Raw genomic sequence first — 21614 nt, forward strand, 5'->3', positions numbered from 1 at the left:
TGGGCTCCAGTTCCTTCATCTATAAAATGGATATTTCCTACCTTATGAGATGCTGGGAAGACCAAATGAGACAATCCAGTTGAAAAGTGCTCAACACAGGGTCTGGCATATAGAAAGTTAACTGCCAATATTGCTTTTTCTATGTTCATTTCTTGGCATCAGTCTCTCGGGCTTGATGAAAACATATTCTGTGTATGTATATCTAATTTATGACTGTAGGTGACATCTGCAGCCTTGCTTTCATGTGAAAACAATGTAAAGCAAACACTTTTTGAAAAGCTGTAATTTATGCATTGAAATAGCTGTTGCTTTTTATATAATCCTTCTGAGAGGTTAGATTCTCATCTATCTTAAAGATGCCACAATTGTCGGAAGCATTCCAGGCACTTCTCATCTGGTACCCTCATGAGAGCCTGTTCCAATCATCTATTCTGATCTCACAAATCACCTCAAAATTCAGTAGCTTAGAACAATCTATAATTATCTCTCATGGTTCTGTGGGTTGACTGGCTCAGCTGGGTTATTACTGGGGGCATTACTATGTGGGTATAGTCAGAGGTTGTCCGGGGCTGGAATCATCTGAAAGCTGTACTGGGCTGGCCATTCACAATGGGGTACCAATAGCTGAAACAGTTCAGGGAAGGCTGGGCATCACTCATCCATGTGGCCTGTGCACATGGTTAGCTTGGGTTTCCTCACTCACGGTGGACTTGTTACAGAGAGATCTTTGTGAGTGGCTGGCTTTCCCCAGAGTGAGTTGTTTACGAGGCAGAAAGTGTTACCCTAGCCAGATAGTTCAGTTGGTTAGAACATCATCCCAAAGCACAAAAGTTGCTAGTTCAATCCCTAGTCTCTTTCTCTCCCTCTCTTTCTAAAATCAATAAACAGGAAAAAAAAAAAGGCAAAAAGTGGAATCAACTAGATCTTTGCTTGATAACTGATCAAAGAAGTCACACTCCTTCCCCCCACCACCACCCTTATTCAAGAGGAGGAGACATAAACCCCATCCCTTCATAGAAAGAGGGTCAAAGAATCTATCTTTATCTTTAATCATCTACAGAATCATAAGGCAAATGTGTTTTCTTACTTCAGTGTATTTTTTTCCCCAACAAAGACAGTATATAGCTCCCAAAGGTGACTACGTTGATATAGGTATCCCTCACTTGTTTTATTTCAGTAAAAACCCCAACATGGTGTTGCATATCATGGCCACACCTGACCTGCCCTTAGTGTTGCAGTAGCAGACAGCCTGTGCTGGAAAGCAATCAGATGAGCCACTGATTTCCTCATGAACTCCTTTCATCGGCCCTTTCTGAATGTCTGATCCCTACAAATGACCTCCTCTTAGCACAGCTCCCTGCCCCACTTAACCTGCTACAAAATCACCGTAAAGCCCATGCAAGTGGCTTGCCATGCCTTGCTCAGAGTCCTTCACTCTTCCCACTTCTCAGATGGCCCAGACATCCAGGTTGGCCTTGAGGGTCCCCACGGCTGATGGCATAAGTTAAGTTTTCACAGAATGGTTGCCCTACTTCTTCCAACAGTGTCACCCAAACACACAGCCACACACACTACAGACATGCACACATACAGGCTCACACCATTCTGTCAAGTCCCTTATTCATTCAGTGCCAGCTGGCGCTAGGCTCTGTGCTCTTAGCTATAAGTTCCAGCAAGCTTATTATTCCACAAGTATGCCGCATGGTTTTGCCTTTCTGGTGCTTGGCTTACATTCCTGAAGCTTAGGTGCATTTATTAATGTTTTGTTCCCCTTAGCATTAAGTACTGCACTACCCAGGTATCAATGTAGCAGTAATGATGGGTTGCAACACTGCACAGAGGAGAGATTCCTGCTTATTTACATTCTCTTAAACTTTTCACCTCTGCCTTCTTTGTCACCCTTTCTCATCTAGAATCAGCAAGCTCTCTTCTTACCTTCTCCCTTATGTAAAATGTTAACGAGCTTCCCTTTTTTTTCCTCAGAGATTCATGGTGAGGGTGAAGGAGGTGGGCATTATATGGGGCACTACTGAAGTCCAGACACCTTGGCATAACATCCCTCCACAGCAACAGTCAGTGAAGCATTGCTTACTCAGAACCATAGGTAGACTTCTGATGTGTTCCAGGCAGCCTCCTAGGCCTGCAGGAGACCATGAAAAATCAGATACGGTTGTCACCCCTTAGAAATGCACAGCAATGCTGCTGTACCGTATGCAAGCTTTGAGCTTCTGGCCGTCTGATAAGCAGGTAGAAGATGGCAAATTCTGCTCACCTCTACTGCTTTGTTTTTACCAAATTACAATTCTATAACCCAGCCTCAGGAAGAGGTTGTTGGGATGGCCCCTATTCACCATTTCACTTAGTGAACATGGAAAGTGTTTCCAAATATATACCCACTCCACTGGCTCTCTCCCAAGATTCTCAGCTGAGATGGCAGGACCAGTTTGGAGAGGTCTGGGTTTGAGCAATATATACTGCTCATAAAAATTAGAAGATATTTTATTGCTTCATATTCATTTTGAAATATCCCCTAATTTTTGTGAGCCGTTATATATGACACCTGAATTTAGCCAAAGCTCCCTGAGGATCCTGGTTTCTAATGCCCATCCTAACCCTCCCATACAGGAACACAGCCAAGGTAGATTTCCCCCAGTGATGCCTGAACAGATGTCCGCACTGGCTAACTGTAGACCTGATTGTTTTTCAGGTACACTCCACCTCCACCCCACCCCCGCCCCCACCAATTTCGGACACCAGCTGCTGACCCCAGAGACTTGCCATGAAACCGCACTTGAAGCAATGGAGACAACGAATGCTTTGCGGGGTATTTGCTTGGGGGCTCCTCTTCCTGGTCCTCTTCATTTACTTCACCGACAGCAGCCCTGCTGACCCTGCACCCAGCTCTTTGGCCTTCCTGGAGACTAGGAGGCTCTTGCCCAGGCAGTTTGGAAAGCAGAGGGCCATCATGGGCGCCATGCAGGTGCCCTCCGTGCCCGAAAGCATAGACTCAGAAAAGGGGCAGCTGGATGGACACCCCACGGGGCCTCGCGACCTGCAGAAATGGGCCCAGGGGCAAGATGGGGTTGAAAACGAGGATTTCTTTTCATCCCAGATTGGGAGAAAATCTCAAAGTACCTTGTACCCGGGGAACGATGACTACTTTGCTGCTGGTCAGCCAGTGTCTCACAGCCACACTCAGTGGACATCGGAGTCCCCTTCCCCCAGGCACCTTGACCAGCGGGACTGGGTTTTCCCAGTGAAGAAGCAGCACCAGTACCAGGGATGTAGCCATAAACTGAAGGATGGTGACGACGCAGACAGGTGGTACTCCTCCATGTCCAGGTCCTTCCTGCACCGACTCTGGAAAGGAAACGTCTCCTCCAAGATGCTCAACCCGCGCCTGCGGAAGGCCATGAAGGATTACCTGGACGCCAACAAGCATGGCGTGCGTTTCCGCGGGCGGCGCGCGGCCGGGCGGAGCCGGGCGGTTCTGCTGTGCGCCCTGCGGCGCCGGGTGCGGTTGCGCACGCTCGATGGCACCGAGCCGCCCTTTTCCGAGCTCGGATGGCAGGCGCTGGTGCCCGCCCTCCCGCTCAGCCAGCTGCATCCGCGCGGCCTGCGTTCCTGCGCCGTGGTCATGTCTGCTGGCGCCATTCTCAACTCTTCCTTGGGGGAGGAGATAGGTGAGTGTCCTCCTCGTGGGGACTCTGGTCAGACAGCCCCAGTTCGGTGCGTAATGCGGGGCTGGCTCTTTCCCCCCTTTTCTCTAGTTCCTGCTGGCACGGCAGACCTGGTTCCTAGCCCTGTATGCTTTGGACATTCGCCAGAGAGTGCGCTTCTCTAGCCGAGACTGAAGGAACCTGTGTGGGATCCCAGCAGAGGTGTCCTTGGGACAGTTTTAGAGCAGAGGTGCGCTCCCGGTAGCTGGGGTCCAGGGGGAGTGGAAGGCGAGCGCCCCTGCCTTTTGCAACCACAACCTTCCTCACCGCTATCTCAGGATTCATTTCCCTTAGAAACTATGTTCTGAGTTGCTAAGTCTCCCAGCCTGGCCTACAGAGGTGTAGTACTCGTTTGTGGTAGAGTTAGGGCAACCAACAAATGAGCAAGAAAGGAGAGCGAACTCCCACGGGGCAAAGGCAGGTGTCTGCTCCAAAGAGAACTATTCATGATGATTATAGTTCGTTAGGGACTAAACCCATGTGGTTGGCTTTGAGGAGAGCCTGCTTGCTATTGGGAGAACATTATTCTTGTCTCAACAGTGAGTTCTGACCTCCCATCCGTTGGCATCAGTCTAACCTTTGGGTGCACCTAGCATGGCCCTTCTCCAATAAATAACAGGACCACACCCTGGGCTCCCATCTCCCCTTCAGCACTGTCTTCGATCTATGCCAAGAGTCCTAGGGAACGTCTGTCCAGAGAAACAGACTGGTGGGATGCCGAGACCAGCTCAGCCGTGGGTGTGCTGAAAGGAAGGCAGGGCAGAACTTAAAAAAAACACACAAGACACAACATGAAGAAAAGTTGGGTACAAGGAACTCCCAGCTTCTAGGACTGAGAGCCCAGATCTCTGCAGCCTCATTGTATTTATTCGTGTCTTTGCTCATCAAGCAAATTAGCAGAGCCTGGGTCAAATTAGTCTACAATGGACTCAGGTGCAGAGAAAGATAACCAACCAATAGCCCCCCAGGCATGTAGGAAAATGGCTACAGGGATCAGCTGCTTCCTATAAACAATCATAGTGCTTGCCAGAGCAGTGTTCTGCCCTCGCAGGACTTGGCATTCCGAAGTCCACACTAAAGACTTGTCTCAAGGCTGCAGATTAATCTCTCAGCCATTTTCCTACAGTGGGATATGTATAGAGAGAGATTTTATTTTAAGGACATGCTCCTGTCATTTTGGGGACTGCCAATTCCAAAATTTGTAGGGCAGGAAGGTAAGTTGGAAATTCAGGTAAGAGCTGATATCTGGAGCCCAGAATCTGTGCAGGACAGGCTGGCTGGTGTGAGACTCAGGTTTTCTCTGTGGCAGTCTGGATGCAGAATTCCTTCTTCAGGAAACGTCAGTCTTTGCTTTAAGGATCTAGGCTTCCCTCTGTGCCCAGGCTACTTTTGATGGTGCACATCAGTGAACAAGCAGCTAGGCTCTTTAGGTCCATTAAATCATTTTTTTTTAATAATTTTATTTTTAATGGGGCGATATCAATAAGTCAGGATACATATATTCAAAGATAACTACTCCAGGTTATCTTGTCGTTCACTTAAGTTGCATACCCATCACCCAAAGTCAGATTGTCCTCTGTCACCTTCTATCTAGTTTTCTTTGTGCCCCTCCCCCTCCCCCTTTCCCTCTCCCTCTCCCCCATCCCCATCCCCCAGTAACCACCACACTCTTATCAATGTCTCTTAGTTTCACTTTTAAGTCCCACCTACCTATGGAATAATGCAGTTCCTGGTTTTTTCTGTTTTACTTATTTCACTTCGTATAATGTTATCAAGATCCCACCATTTTGCTGTAAATGATCCGATGTTATCATTTCTTATGTCTGAGTAGTATTCCATAGTGTATATGTGCCACATCTTCTTTATCCAGTCATCTATTGACGGGCTTTTTGGTTGTTTCCATGTCCTGGCCACTGTGAACAATGCTGCAATGAACATGGGGCTGCATGTGTCTTTACGTATCAATATTTCTGAGTTTTTGGGGTATATACCCAGTAGAGGGATTGCTGGGTCATAAAGTAATTCTATTTTCAGTTTTTTGAGGAACCACCATACTTTCTTCCATAATGGTTGTACTACTTTACATTCCCACCAACAGTGTATGAGGGTTCCTTTTTCTCCACAGCCTCTCCAGCATTTGCTATTACCTGTCTTGTTAATAATATCTAATCTAACAGGTGCGAGGTGGTATCTCATTGCAGTTTTGATTTGCATTTCTCTAATAACTAAAGAAGATGAGCATCTTTTCATATATCTGTTGGCCATTTGTATTTCTTCCTGGGAGAAGTGTCTGTTCATGTCCTCTTCCCATTTTTTATTGGATTGTTTGTTTGTTGTTGAGTTTTATGAGTTCTTTGTATATTTTGGATATTAGGCCCTTATCTGAGCTGTTGTTTGAAAATATCATTTCCCATTTAGTTGGCTGTCTGTTTATTTTGTTATCAGTTTCTCTTGCTGAGCAAAAACTTCTTAGTCTGATGTAGTCCCATTCATTAATTTTTGCCTTCACTTCTCTTGCCATTGGAGTCAAATTCATAAAATGCTCTTTAAAACCCAAGTCCATGAGTTTAGTACCTATGTCTTCTTCTACGCACTTAATTGTATCAGGTCTTATGTTTAGATCTTTGATCCGTTTTGAGTTAATTTTAGTACAGGGGGACAAACTGTAGTCCAGTTTCATTCTTTTGCATGTGGCTTTCCAGTTTTCCCAGCACCATTTATTGAAGAGGCTTTCTTTTCTCCATTGTGTGTTCTTGGCCCCTTTATCAAAAATTATTTGACTATATATATGTGGTTTTATTTCTGGGTTTTCTATTCTGTTCCATTGGTCTGAGTGTCTATTTTTCTGCCAATACCATGCTGTTTTGATTGTCGTGACACTATAATATAATTTGAAGTCAGGTATTGTAATGCCCCCAGCTTCATTCTTTTTCTTTAGGATTGCTTTGGCTATTCGGGGTTTTTTATAGTTCCATATAAATCTGATGATTTTTTGCTCCATTTCTTTTAAAAATGTCATTGGAATTTTGATGGGAATTGCATTAAATTTGTATATTGCTTTGGGTAATATGACCATCTTGATTATATTTATTCTTCCTAACCAAGAATAAGGTATATTCTTCCATCTTATTATATCTTTTTCGATTTCCCTTAACAATGGTTTATAGTTTTCATTATATAAGTCCTCTACATTCTTTGTTATGTTTATTCCTAAGTATTTTATTTTTTTTGTTGCAATTGTGAAGGGGATTGTTCTTTTGAGTTCATTCTCAAATGTTTCATTGTTGGCATATAGAAAGGCTATCGACTTCTGTATGTTAATTTTGTATCCTGCGACCCTACTGTATTGGCTTATTGTTTCTAGTAGTCTTTTTGTGGATTCTTTGGGATTTTCGATGTATAGGATTATATCATCTGCAAAAAGTGATACCTTTACTTCTTCTTTTCCGATATGGATGCCTTTTATTTCTTTGTTTTGTCTGATTGCTCTGGCTAGAACCTCTAGTACCACACTAAATAAGAGTGGAGAGAGTGGACAACCCTGTCTTGTTCCTGATTTAAGGGGGAAAGCCTTCAGTTTAGTGCCATTTAATATGATGTTAGCTAATGGTTTATCATATATGGCCTTTATTGTGTTGAGATATTTTCCTTCTATACCCATTTTGTTGAGAGTCTTAAACATAAAATTGTGTTGTATTTTATCGAAAGCCTTTTCTGCGTCTATTGATAAGATCATGTGGTTTTTGTTCTTTGTTTTGTTGATATGGTGTATTACATTAACCGTTTTACGTATGTTGAACCATCCTTGAGATTCTGGGATAAATCCCACTTGATCATGATGTATTATCTTTTTAATATGTTGTTGTATTTGATTTGCTAGTATTTTTTTTTAGTATTTTAGCATCTGTATTCATTAGAGATATTGGTCTGTAGTTTTCTTTTCTTGTGCAGTCCTTGCCTGGTTTTGGTATGAGGGTTATGTTGGCCTCATAAAATGTGTTTGGAAGTATTGCTTCTTCAATTTTTTGGAAGACTTTCAGTAGAATAGGAACCAAGTCTTTTTTGAATGTTTGATAAAATTCACTGGTATAGCCATCAGGGCCTGGACTTTTATTTTTGGGGAGGTTTTTAATGGTTTTTTCTATTTCTTCTCTACTAATAGGTCTGTTTAGGCTTTCTGCTTCTTCTTGACTCAGTCTAGGAAGGTTGTATTGTTCTAGGAATTGATCCATTTCTTCTAGGTTGTTGAATTTAGTGGCATAAAGTTTTTCATAGTATTCTACAATAATTCTTTGTATATCTACTGTGTCTGTGGTGATTTCTCCTCTTTCATTTTGGATTTTGTTTATATGAGTTCTTTCTCTTTTTTCCTTGGTAAGTCTTGCCAAGGGTTTGTCAATTTTGTTGATCTTTTCAAAGAACCAGCTCCTTGTTCTATTAATTTTTTCTATTGTTTTTCTGTTCTCTATTTCATTTATTTATTTATTTTTTGTATTTTTCTGAAGCTGGAAACTGGGAGAGACAGACAAACTCCCGCATGCGCCCGACCAGGATACACCCGGCACGCCCACCAGGGGCGATGCTCTGCCCACCAGGGGGCAATGCTCTGCCCCTCCGGGGCGTTCCTCTCCCGCGACTAGAGCCACTCCAGCGCCTGGGGCAGAGGCCAAGGAGCCATCCCCAGCGCCTGGGCCATCTTTGCTCCAATGGAGCCTCAGCTGCGGGAGGGGAAGAGAGAGACAGAGAGGAAGAAGGTAGAGTGGAGAAGCAAATGGGCACTTCTCCTATGTGCCCTGGCCGGGAATCGAACACAGGTCCCCCGCACACCAGGCCGACGCTCTACCGCTGAGCCAACCGGCCAGGGCCTTCATTTATTTCTGCTCTGATTTTTATTATCTCCTTTCTTCGACTGGTTTTGGGTTGTCTTTGTTCTTCTTTTTCTAGTTCCTTAAGGTGTAAAGTTAAGTGGTTCACTTGGGCTCTCTCTTGTTTGTTCATATATGTCTGAAGTGATATGAACTTCCCTCTTATCACTGCTTTTGCTGCATCCCATAGATTCTGATATGTCGTATTGTCATTTTCATTAGTCTGTATTATCTTTCGATCTCTGCACTTATTTCTTCTTTGACCCATTCATTTTTTAAAAGTATGTTGTTTAGTTTTCACATTTTTGTGGGATTTTTTTCCTCTTTTTTGCAGTTGAATTCTAGTTTCAAGGCTTTATGATCAGAAAATATGCTTGGTACAACTTCGATTTTTCTGAATTTGCTGATGTTCTTTTTGTGGCCCAACATATGGTCAATTCTTGAGAATGATCCATGTACACTGGAGAAAAATGTATACTCAGTCACTTTGGGATGAAATGTCCTGTAGATGTCTATCATATCCAGGTGCCCTAGTGTTTTGTTTAAGGCCACTATATCTTTGTTGATTCTCTGTTTGGATGACTGATCTAGAGCCGTCAGCAGTGTATTGAGGTCTCCAAGTATGATTGTATTCTTGTCAGTTTTTGTTTTAAGGTCAATAAGTAGCTGTCTTACATATTTTGGTGCTCCTTGGTTTGGTGCATATATATTAAGAATTGTATGTCTTCTTGATTCAGTGTCCCCTTAGCCATTATGAAATGGCCATTTTTGTCTCTGAGTACTTTTGCTGTCTTGTAGTCAGCATTATCAGATATGAGTATTGCTACGCCTGCTTTTTTTTGGATGTTATTTGCTTGGAGTATTGTTTTCCAGCCTTTCACTTTGAATTTGTTTTTATCCTTGTTACTTAGATGAGTTTCCTGTAGGCAGCATACAGTTGGATTTTCTTTTTTAATCCATTCTGCTACTCTGTGCCTTTTCATTGGTGAGTTTAATCTGTTTACATTTAGTGTAATTATTGACACTTGTGAGTTCCCTATTGCCATTTTATAGATTGCTTTCTGTTAGTTTTTTGTCTTGTTTGATCCTTCTCTTTCGTTTTTCTATCTTTTGTTTTTATTTGGTTGTATTCCATACATCTTTCCTCTGTTGCTATCTTTTTTAAATCATGTGCTTCTGTGGTGGTTTTTTCAATGGTGGTTACCTTTAAGTAATGAAAAGGGTTCCTACCCTGTTCATTGTAGTGCACTATTTTGTGAGTACTTTTGCACTCCATCGTCCTTTGCTACTGTTAATCTCCATCCTCTCCCCACCCCCGCCTTTCTTTTTGTTGTTGTCACAGTTTAAATTTGGTTTTATTGTGGTCTTCTTGGAGCTTTTACTTGTGGCTTCGTTTTTTTTTGTTTGTTTTTTTTTGTTCTTTGTATCTGATTGGAGAACCCCCTTTAGTAATTCCTGGAGTGGGGGTTTTTTGATGATAAATTCCCTCATCTTTTCTGTATCTGTGAGTGTTTTTATTTCTCCTTCATATTTAAAGGATAGCTTTGATGGGTATAGTATTCGTGGCTGGAAGTTCCTCTCTTTCAGGACTTTAAATATTGGGGTCCACTCTCTTCTAGCTTGTAGAGTTTCTGCTGAGAAATCTGATGATAATTTCATGGACCTTCCTTTATATGTTGTATTCTTCTTTTCCCTGGCTGCCTTGAGAATTTTTTCTTTGCCGTTGGTTTATGCCAATTTCATTATGATGTGCCTTGGAGTAGGTTTGTTGGGGTTAAGAAAACTTGGAGTTCTGTTTGCTTCTGGAATTTGAGGCTTTAGTTCTTTCCACAGGCTTGGGAAGTTCTCATCTATTATTTGTTTGAGTATGTTCTCCATTCCATTTTCTCTCTCTTCTCCCTCTGATATACCTATTATTCTTATGTTATTCTTTTTGATGGAGTCAGATAATTCCTGTAGGGCTATCTCATTTTTTTAAATTTTTGAGTCTCTTTCTTCTTCTCTCTGTTGTGCCTCAAGTTGCTTGTCTACTATTTCACTAATCCTACCTTCTATCTGGCCTGTTCTATTAGCTAAGCTTGCTACCTTGTTTTTCAGCTCGTGAATTGAGTTTTTCATCTCTCTTTGATTTGTTTTTATAGTTTCAATTTCCTTGGAAATATATTCTTTGTGTTCGTTGAGTTGTTTTCTGAGCTCCCTAAATTGCCTTTCTATGTTTTCTTGTATATCTCAGAGGATTTTTAGGATTTCTATCTTGAATTCTCTGTCGTTTAGCTCCAAGGTTTCCAATATATTAAATTTTTTCTCCATAGATTTTTCCTCATCTAGCTGTGTTACCTCTCTTTCCATGATATTCAATTTTCTCTTCCTTAATGGCATCTGAGGGTGGTTTTGTTGATAGTATTAATGAGATTTAATAAAGAATAAAAAGTTAAAAAATAAAAAAGAGTTGTTTTTTTTAATTAATAATGAAATAAAGAGAAAATGAAAATTTTAAGAAAAATAAAAATAAAAAAAGGAAATTATATCCCCCCCTCCTTTTTTTTCTCCTCTCCTCTCCCCTCTTTCTTGAGAAAATCTTGTGGTGAACTGTGAATTATATTGTACTAAATAGAACAAACAATGCCTGTAACGGAGGGCCTGAATTGGGGAGAAGTAATAAAGGGGCAAAAAAGAAAAAAAAGGGCGTATGGACCCACAAAAAACAAATAAGAAAAAAAATTGGGTCAAGAATAAAATGATTTGCTTTTAGGTGTTGGTTGACTAAGAGTTATGATGAGAGGAATAAGAGGGAAACAGGAAAATGGGGGGGGGGGGAATTAAAAAATTACTATTGTATTTAGTGGAAAAAGAACTAGATAAAATGGAGAGCCAGGGATGGGAGCACTGCTAGTGTGTTAAAAAGGTGAAGTAAAAATCCCCCCAAATGCCACAAACATAAGTTTGAGTGCCAGATAAGATATTGTTTGTTATTGAGGTTTAAATGAGAGGAGACGTAAAGGAGAAAGGAAGAAACTAATATAGAGGGAAAAAAGAAAGAGAGAGAGGGAACCACTAAAAGAAGAAAAAAGAGGAGAGAGAGAGAGAGAGAGAGTTAAGGGTTTTGGAGTGCAACCCTCATAGAGAGAAAGGAAGAGGAAAGAAAAGATAATGGGAGATGTAACACTTATGGGTAGTGTAGTTCAAGGAAAGGAAAGAGTAAGACCGGCAGAGAGTTAAATGACCAAATTGGAAGAGGAATAAAAAATATCAAGAATGAAGATAAGAGAAACAAACAAATATAATAAAATGGGATAGGCTATAAAGTCTGCGTATTATTCTTGATTTTGAGAGGTTATCTTCTTGCTTTTTCTTTTCTCTCCCTCTTCCTGGTCAGTGACTCTGTACCTCGGGTTCTGCCCCTTTGGCACGCTCAGGTAGAGGTTTGCAGTTGATAATTCTCTATGGCGATGTCGTGTATTGTGCTTCAGTCTCGTTAGCAGTCGAGGCTCATTAGCATTTATAGGCTCCGCCAGTGAGAGAGTCCTTGTTCCTGGAGCCTTTCTCCTAGTCTTTCCTTCCTCAATTAGTAGCCTGATAATCCAGCTATGGCGTTGCTGCTGCCTCTGCCTGGATAGTAAGAGGCTCAAAGAGCTGGCAACTCCCCACTCTATTCCCACTCAGCACAGGGCTCTGGGTAAGGCTCAGTCAGTCAGAGCTGCTAGCATAATCAGGCGGGGCTTCCGCCCACTCAAAGACCTCTGGCTCTGCCACTCTGTGGGATAACATGGGCGCGCACTGCCGAGGCACTTGGAGGAATCTCTTGCCCACTATCTGTGTGCGCAGATCAGGATATCAGGCCAGCAGTCTCACACTCTGAGTGAAACCCCCACCTGCACGGAAAAGTTCCGGCGTTGGAATTGGCTCTCGCTCCGTCCCTGTGCGCGGCTTTCCCAGAGCGCTGGGGTGGCCCGGAGATTCCGCTTTCAGCCCACACAGAGGCCTCTGACTCTTCCCCTCTGTGGGGTAACACGGGCACCCACTCCTGAGGTGCTGGGAGGAATCTCTCGCTCACTCTCCATGCGCGCCAACCAGGATATCAGGCCAGCAGTCTCACCTGAGTGAAACCCCCACCCGCACAGAAAAGTTCCGGCGTTGGAATTGGCTCTCGCTCCGTCCCCGTGCGCAGCTTTCCCAGGGCGCTGGGGCGGCCCAGAGATTCTGCTTTAAGCCCACACAAAGGCCTCTGACTCTGCCTCTCTGTGGGACAACACGGGTCACACTCTCGGGGCTTTGGAAGGAATCTCTCGCCCACTATCTGCACGCGACGACCCGGAGATCGGGGAAAATGGCTGCCCCACTTGTCTTTCTTTGTCTGGGTTTGGCGCGAGTGTTAGCTTGTATTTCTCGGGTTGCCACAGGAACAGTTTTTCCTCGGCCTGGATCTCTGTACCACAGCCTGGTTCGTCCGTTTGTGCCACGGCCTGGATCTATTCACCCCCTTTGCCCGCCTCAGTTTCTATATTCGCAGTTCCCAGTGAAAGCCGCCCTGTTTAGGTTAGTGAGGAAGGCGGAGCATTTCTTACTCCCTATTTCCTTCAGGGTTTGATTATATATTTAGCCAATTTTTTGCTCGACCATACCTTTGGGTGTATTGCGAAACATCTGGAGGCTCCAAGGATAGGTTTTTCTGTTTCTGGTTGAAGATCTTGTTGAGCTTTGGGGGAGATTTATCGGTATCGCTTCCTACCGCGCCATTACTCTGACATCATCTCCATTAAATCATTTAGCAAACAGGTGTTTACCCCTACTATGTGCCAGCTTCTGCACTAGGTGCCAGAGGACCAAATGCAAATCAGATATCTCAGCCTGAAGTGCCAATGTAAAGTAACTGAGTCTAATACATTCTCAACCGTGGACAGGTTTCTCATAAACTAGTCTGGGAGTGACATTCAGGAGGCATTGCCCACTTGTTAGAAAGGAATAACTATTGTTTCCTGGACCCATGAATTGTTCTGTGTCCTTTAGGAGTTGTTGATGTCCAGGACTCTCTTTAAATGGGGTGGTGCCATCGTAATCAGGCTCCACAACCCAGACCTCATCTCAGATGTTCCTGGGAATGAAGTTAAATGTGAATTTTATTTTAAAGTAAAAAAAAAAAAAGACACACCAGTCTGGACTTGAGGTCTGGGATCCCAGTGTCCCCATGCTAACATGACAGCAGGCTCATAATAATGTCTATATGTCAGAGAAATGTGTAGCCAAGCTGGAGCAGAGCAGCCTGCGATCGATTAGGAAAACTGGTGGCTTAGAGGTCCCTGGAGTGCAGTAACACAAAAGTTCTCATTTCTAGGACCATTAGTAATAATGTAAGGAGAAATTTTTTAAGTATTATGCTGTAAAGCAGGCAATAACTCACTTCTGGTTCTGTTTCTGTGTTTTAACCACCTCTGCATCGAGTTGCATGTGTGGATCACTCTTACATGTCAGGGAGAATTCCCCCACTCTTTGTTCTGGCATTAATGTTACTGACCAGAGTCTCATGAACTCCATTCAGAATTAGGAGTAGCATGTGAAAGACACTGGGCATTACACATTTTGGGGGAATATGAAATGTCACATTTTTGTTAATTTCTAGTATCCAAATTTAATTTATATTGTATGCACTAATATACAGCTTCATGATTAAATTAAAAAAATATAGGCCCTGGCTGGTGGCTCAGTGGATAGAGTGTCAGCCTGAGGTATGGACATCCCAGGTTCAATTCCTGGTCAGGGCACTCAAGAGAAAAAGACCATCTCTCTTTTTCTCTCCCTCTTCCCCTCCACAGCCAATGGCTCAGTTGCTTCAAACATCAGCCCTGTGCACTGAGGATAGCTCAGTTGTTCCCAGTGAGTCAGTCTCAGACACTAAATATAGCTTGGTACTCGAGCGGTGGCCCTAGACAGGAGTTGCTGGGTAGATTCCAATCAAGGCACATGTGGGAGTCTGCCTCACTGTCTCCCATCCTCTCACATAAATAGAATAAATAAATAAATAAATAGAACGAAAAGATCTTTTTTTTTGTATTTTTCTGAAGCTGGAAACGGGGAGAGACAGTCAGACAGACTCCCGCATGTGCCCAACCGGGATCCACCCAGCACACCGACCAGGGGGCGATGCTCTGCCCCTCTGGGCGTCGCTCTGCTGTGACCAGAGCCACTCTAGCGCCTGGGGCAGAGGCCAAGGAGCCATCCCCAGCACCCAGGCCATCCTTGCTCCAATGGAGCCTTGGCTGCGGGAGGGGAAGAGAGAGACAGAGAGGAAGGAGGGGGGGTGGAGAAGCAAATGGGTGCTTCTCCTATGTGCCCTGGCCGGGAATCGTACCCGGGTCCCCTGCACGCCAGGCCGATGCTCTACTGCTGAGCCAACCGGCCAGGGCCTAGAACGAAAAGATCTTAAATGAAAAAATACAAATTTTTTAAATTCTCTGTTTTTTTGTCTACATCCTAGGTTCCTTTTAATCCATTATGCCTACCATTTTAGGAATATGTTATCATAGCATAATATAATTTGAGAAACCAAAAAGTTCTTTATTTTTATAAGCCAGTATTTCTTAGCACCCGCACTTGTGCATGTGAGGTGGTGACATTTCTCCTTCCTACTCACCTGAATGTATACATGTTTGTGAACATGTAGTTTGTTCATGGCTCTCTTAATGAAAACAAAGTCACTAGCCAGTTGCTCCAAGCAACTTGTAATATTGGGGCATGCTGTACTGTTTAGCTAAATTCATCTTGACACCTGAAGATGTCGTTGGCTAAGTGAAATGAAAAGACTTATAAACATAGTCTTATGAAAACCTAAGGACAGAACTAGGAAAGGACCTGGGCCAGCTCCCTGTTAGTGCTGCCAGAGGCCCCCTCCAGGTTGAAGTGTCTCTGACTACATGGCAATCACCACCCACCAGCCCCCAGAGGAAGACTCTGTTCCTCCTCAGGTTACCTAATCTGCTGGCTTCCCGCTGGCTCCCTCTGCTGGTTCTTTTGGCAGTGCCTTTCTGTTTCCCAATTCCTAGACTGAGGTGTGTGTGTGTGTGTGTGTGTGTGTGTGTGTGTGTGTGTTTAAGATTTTATTTATTGATTTTTTTAGGAGAGAGAAAGAGAAAAATGAATTGAGGGAGGAGTGGGAAGCATCAACTCATAGTTGTTTCTTGTATATGCCTTGACCTGGCAAATGTGGAGTTTCAAACCAGAGACGTCAGCATTCTAGGTCAGCGCTCTATCCACTGCACCACCACCAGTCATGCAGTTGTGCCCTGTGATTTTAAGAATATTGTAGCAGTTGTCAACACCCCCACTTTGAATGTAATTGAGAAAAAAACTGAACTGCTTTTGGAAACCGGGATCATTCCTAGAATCAGTGAGATCTTTTTTTCACCCATACATATAAATAATAGTAATATGGTAATGAGATCATCTGCCAGCAGTCCTGTGGAAATATCTACTCTGAACTAACAGTAGTGGACTTTATATGGGAAATCAGAATCTGTGTACTTGAAACTCAAATTTTGGAAAGTGTGTGGGAAATAGGGGGAGGGAGTGTTTAGGGAGTGAAGCATATAGTATTTCCTAAGGGGCAGAGCCTTGATTTGGCATGTCCTGTTACCTAAAAAAACAAAAAACAGAAAACAAGAAAGATCTTATAGTCATTCAACAAGCACTGAGTTTTTATTACTCCTAACCTCTTTGAGGCCTGATAACTATGCTAGCTGTTGGTGATGTAAAAATGAATAGGGAACAGACCCAAAACTCACATCCTTTGCGGTTTCGTGGAGAAAATAGATTATGAACCAGCAATGGTGATATGGTGGTTAGAAGAAGGATTGAAAGAGATGTAGACTGGCAGGAAATACAACAAAATCCTAACCCACGCTAACGACTAGTGCCTTGAGCAGAGAAAGGAGGTTAGCAAAGACTGCCCAGAAAAGGGGAATCCAGGTCAGAGTTGCAGCATTCAGGAAACAAGACCGCCGGGGCTCCAGGGGCCAGGAGGAGAGAGGAGGAAAGCTGGACATGTGGCAGGAGGTAGCTCCCGGAGGGTTATAATTGTAAGCACCATTTAACAGGGTGGTTATAACAGAACAATTCCGGTTCCAAATGCTAATATGTGTTAACTGCCAGAAGCCTTGCAACACAAAATAGATACAGTTATTCCTTTTCTATGGATAAGGGAATGTAGACACCTGGAATGCCTAGTGAGCAGAGACTGTATTCTCTCAGACCCCAGTCTGCATCTCCAGAAACTCCAGCTCTGACCCCAGGGCCCATGGTGAGAGTCATCATGATCTTTAAAACTGAGAAGTGATGGATCAACATTTTTATTTCAGAGAGATTGCTCCCAATGCTAGATTTGAGGGCATGAAGAATGTGAGTCATACTGCAGTTGTCCCGGGAGAGGTGATACAGACCGGGATGGTGGAGTCAGAAGAGCTGAATAAGGACTGCAGGCGTTTGCTTTCTTACTGTTGCAGACCTCGTTTCCTGGGAAAGGAGGAGGAGTACATGGGCGCAGTGCCCAGGGCTAGGCCTGATGGAGTGCTCTGAGTGCTCGTGCACTGCCTGGCTGGCTGCTCTTCACAGGCTTTCATCTTCCTTAGGTGAATGCATTTAGCCTGGTTCTGTTCTCAAGGTCAACATAAACCAGCTCTAGCCTGGAAATACCTTCTCCAAAAATGGTGCTTTACTTTATCATTCCCTTTGTGCTTGCGGTCTGATCCATTTCTTCTTTTCCAAATGTGAATGGACAGCTTAGTTTTTAAGATGCATTATCAGGGTGATGCACACACAGCTACTTTTACAAAACATGTCTGCATGATGGGCACACTCTTAGCTCATCCTTCGGCACAGACATCCCTCCCACCCTGGCCCAACACTACTCACAACTTTAAGAAGGTTCAGTCCCTATCCATGGCAGCTTCCAGCTCTCCCTCCCTGTCTTCTCCACAAAATGACCTTTTAACTCTTCAGACTCATACCACTTCCAAAGGAGTTCACTAGATTACTTTCTGTGCCCTACACCTTAAGAAGTTGTTGGAAGATTCAAAACACACTTTAGTATAGAACTCTGGCATTTAAAAAGCTGTGACGGCCTGACCAGGTGGTGGTTCAGTGGATAGAGCGTCAGACTGGGATGTGGAAGGACCCAGGTTTGAGACCCCGAGGTCGCCAGCTTGAGCACGGGCTCATCTGGTTTGAGCAAAGCTCACCAGCTTGGACCCAAGGTCGCTGGCTTGAGCAAGGGGTTATTCGGTCTGCCGAAGGCCCGCGGTCAAGGCACATATGAGAAAGCAGTCAATGAACAACTAAGGTGTTGCAACGAAAAACTGATGATTGATGCTTCTCATCTCTCTTCGTTCCTGTCTGTCTGTCCCTGTCTATCCTTCTGTCTGACTCTCTCTCTGTCTCTGTAAAAAAGTAAATAAATAAAAATCTGTGACGGTTTCGGGATGATGCAATGCATTTGGAATTGCCTAAATTAATTTGAAATGCTTGAAATCCTTGGCTTGTTCACCTTAGCCTCAGACAGAGCTGTGTCTGAGAGCAACACGGTTTAGTGGGACACCTGTTCTGGAGGAGCATGGGCATCCTCTTACTCTAGTGTTGTCCTGACTACCTCTTAGTGCCTGGAGTTCTGCCTCACTGCTCGGAACCTCTTCTCATGCTCTGCCTTGTCAGACAGAGGGTTGCCTGCCTTAGGTCAGAGTTTACCTAGTGTGGTCTGCTTACACTTGGGGAATCCAAGACCCTCTCAGGGATTCACAAGATAAAAACTATTTTTATAATGCTCAACAGTTGTTTTTTAATTAAGTATGCACTAATATTACAAAAGCGTTGGTGGATAAAATAGCATCTTAGCACAAGTCCAGGCAGGAGGACCCAACTCTACTAGACATGGTCTTTTTTGCTGCCAAGCATTAATAGTAAAAGAAAAAAAAAAATGCCAGTTGCACTGATGGATGTCCTTGATGAAGCAGTAAAAATTGTTGGTTTTATTAAATCTCACTCTTTGAGTACCGGCATCTTTAAGATAAAGTGGGAAATAACTTGAAAAGCCTCTGCATGCCAACACACAATAGAAAAACATTGGTGTGAGCTGTGAGCCAAACTAGCCATTTTTATCATGAACTGCAAGTCTTACTTTAACGTGATGACTCAGAGTCTTTATTCAGTCTTGGACATTGGATGATATTCTCTCAAAAAAGAATTAAGTGAGCCTGTTGTGAGGTATTTTTCCCCGCTGAGAAAGAAGGAAGGGGGCCAGGGCCACGAAGTGTGGAATAATGAAAGGCTTTATTGAGTACAGAGCGCATCCCACCCGATGAGATCCCTAGCCCCAGGGACAGAGGCTATGGAAGTCACAAGGATTAAACCACCTGAGGGATATTTAAAGGGTCCCTAGCGTAGTCGAGCTCATATGATGTAGTGAAATCTCACTGGCTGACAGATGATCACTCTTTTCCAAAGGGTTCCTGGGAAGTTTCTTTTGGCATGCTTGGTTGTGGGTGGTCCTAGCCAAAGTTCCTGGGTTTGGGTTCCCCACGTGACTTTTCCCCATTATCCACCGGACCTTACATTCTGACCTTTTGTGTTAAATAGAATAGGGGCGCCATTTATTCATCTGACTAATTCCTGCTGATTAGGGGCATCGTGGGGAGGGGGAGATCGGAAGGTGGTGGCTTTGAGGGGTCTCAGGAAGAACATCTGTTTGGCCGTGCCTGGAGAAACTTAGCAGATGTGGTCCTGTAAGGATTTAAAACAAAAGGGGAGTGATATAATATTTAAGAGAAGTCTAGGTTAGAGATTAGAAGATGGCAGCGGAGTAGGCGGACGCACAGACGCCCAGCTCTCACCACCAAACTGGAATACAAATCAATTTAGGAAAAATCAGCGTGTAAAACCAACTCTGAACTACAAGAACAGCTCTCAAAAAACAAGGAGCAAAGAAAAAGCCACAAGAAACCTGCTAGGGAGCGCCTGAATCTCCCCTGTTTACAGGAACGGAGGGGAGGGAGAGGCTGAGAGCCCAAAGGGGATCGCACCCCAGGTAAAAGAGCAGAAAATACTGCTCACAGCCACTTGCCTGGCAACCAGGGAGCGAGGTGTGTTGAAAAGACCAGCTTATCTCCCAAGTGAAAAGGACAGAGAGAGGGACAGACTATGAGGGGCTAGGAATGCAGGAGACAAACTAAAAAAGCTGACTCATCTGTGCTGGAGGACGGCCATAGCTAGGGGAGGGATTGAACATTCCACAAAACAGTACTGAATTGCTTCCAGATCAGAGTTCTCTGGACATCTCTCTAGCTCCAATCAGCGCAACAAGACACAGCTGAAAACAAGAAGTAGGGAGGAGGGGCAGTAACTCAGGTATCCATGGAGATCTGAGATACACCTCCCCCTACTGAAGCTGAGAAAACACCCTGCCCTCAGAGAGATTAGTTGGCAGAAGAGGCCTTCAGAGTCTCAGGTTACACCCATTGCATTCCTGGATACAGTTTCAAGGAAGCCCCCTACTGAGATCAATAAACAAGACTATCACCTGTTAAGAAAACAAACAAGTCAAGACTTCAAAGCTGCCCAAATCCAAAACGAATGACAATGACCATACAACAACTCAGAATTTATGGGACACAGCAAAAGCAGTACTGAAAGGGAAGTTCATAGTACTACAGGCACACTTTCAGAAGCTAAAAAAAGCTCAAATAACTTAACCCTGCATCTAAAAGAACTAGAAAAAGAACAGCAAGTAAAGCCCAAATGTAGTAGAAGGAAGGAAATAATAAAGATCAGAGCAGAAATAAATGACATAGAGGCTAAAGAAACAATACAGAGGATCAATGAAACTAGGAACTGGTTCTTTGAAAAGGTAAACAAGATTGGGACCATTAAAAACTTTAAATGCTGTGTTCAAAGTTATGGATAGGGGTTTGGGGGTTGAGAATAAGAGGAGGAGGGTTTGTGCGGAGCCCGGCACCCAGATCCGAGAAAAAATGCTGGAGCTAGAGGCAGGACAGGGCCAGAACTTCCTGTAAGAAAATTGAGGTTGGGCCTTGGAGTCCTGCAAACCGATGTAAGAGCCAATAGTAGATGGAGAATGGCCTAACGGAGGAGGGGCTTAAGAACACAATGAAGAAGGGAGGGGCCCCTGGCCAGCAGGGGAGGAGAAAGAGAGACTGGTAGTAGTGAATAAGAAACAGGATTTTGCCTGACCAGGCGGTGGCGCAGTGGGTAGAGTGTTGGACTGAGATGCGGAGGACCCAGGTTCGAGACCCCAAGGTCGCCAGTTTGAGCGCAGGCTCATCTGGTTTGAGCAAAAGCTCACCAGCTTGGACCCAAGGTCGCTGGCTTGAGCAAGGGGTTACTCAGTCTGCTGTAGCCCCATGGTCAAGGCACACATGAGAAAACAATCAATGAACAACTAAGGTGTCGCAACAAAAAACTAATGATTGATGCTCTCGTCTCTCTCCATTCCTGTCTGTCTGTCCCTATCTATCTGTCCCTATCTATCCCTTTCTCTGACTCTGTCTCTGTCTCTATTAAAAAAAAAGAAAAAGAAACAGGATTTTGCGAAGTGAGGGGAGGGTCTCTCGGCGGGAAGAGACCCAAGCAAAGTGGTTTGCAGAGGGACCAGAGAGAAGTCCCAAGAGAGGGGTGCCCCTGGGGGGCAGGCAGGAGGGAAAGAGAGTTGGGAGTCCACGGAGAAGGAAAGATCAGGAGTGGAGGTTTTAGGTGAAGTTTCTCTGGCCAGAAAAAGGGCCTGTGTGGTGGAACAGGTGGCATAGAGATTAAGGACAGGTGTGCGAATAACTAGAAGCCGTGAATGTAAGAGATCTCCAATCAGTTTCCAGCTTTTTTGGCGATAGTTAAATTGGTGAAGGTGTTAAAACCAAAAGTCCCTTCAGGAGGCTAATTCAGTGGGTTCTGTAGCCTGGCCATAGTGGAGAAGAACAGTTTCTTCTTCTTTAGGGAGGGAGATTCCTGTGCCCCCACGGCTGCCCTCAGTCCTTGGAGT

General features: G+C 44.0%; 1 protein-coding gene across 1 annotated transcript in view; it reads left to right on the forward strand.

The window, feature by feature from the left end:
• The first annotated feature begins 2765 nt into the window (after nt 1–2765).
• Nucleotides 2766–21614, forward strand: part of ST6GAL2 (ST6 beta-galactoside alpha-2,6-sialyltransferase 2) — a 40022-nt gene continuing 21173 nt past the window's right edge. Inside the window, exon 1 of the mRNA XM_066264939.1 lies at nt 2766–3683. Coding sequence (XP_066121036.1) covers nt 2780–3683 — 904 coding nt within the window. The 5' untranslated portion in view covers nt 2766–2779. The remainder of the gene's footprint in view (nt 3684–21614) is intronic.

The sequence above is a fragment of the Saccopteryx bilineata genome, chromosome 3 (genome assembly GCF_036850765.1).
Source record: "Saccopteryx bilineata isolate mSacBil1 chromosome 3, mSacBil1_pri_phased_curated, whole genome shotgun sequence".
NCBI lineage: Eukaryota > Metazoa > Chordata > Mammalia > Chiroptera > Emballonuridae > Saccopteryx > Saccopteryx bilineata.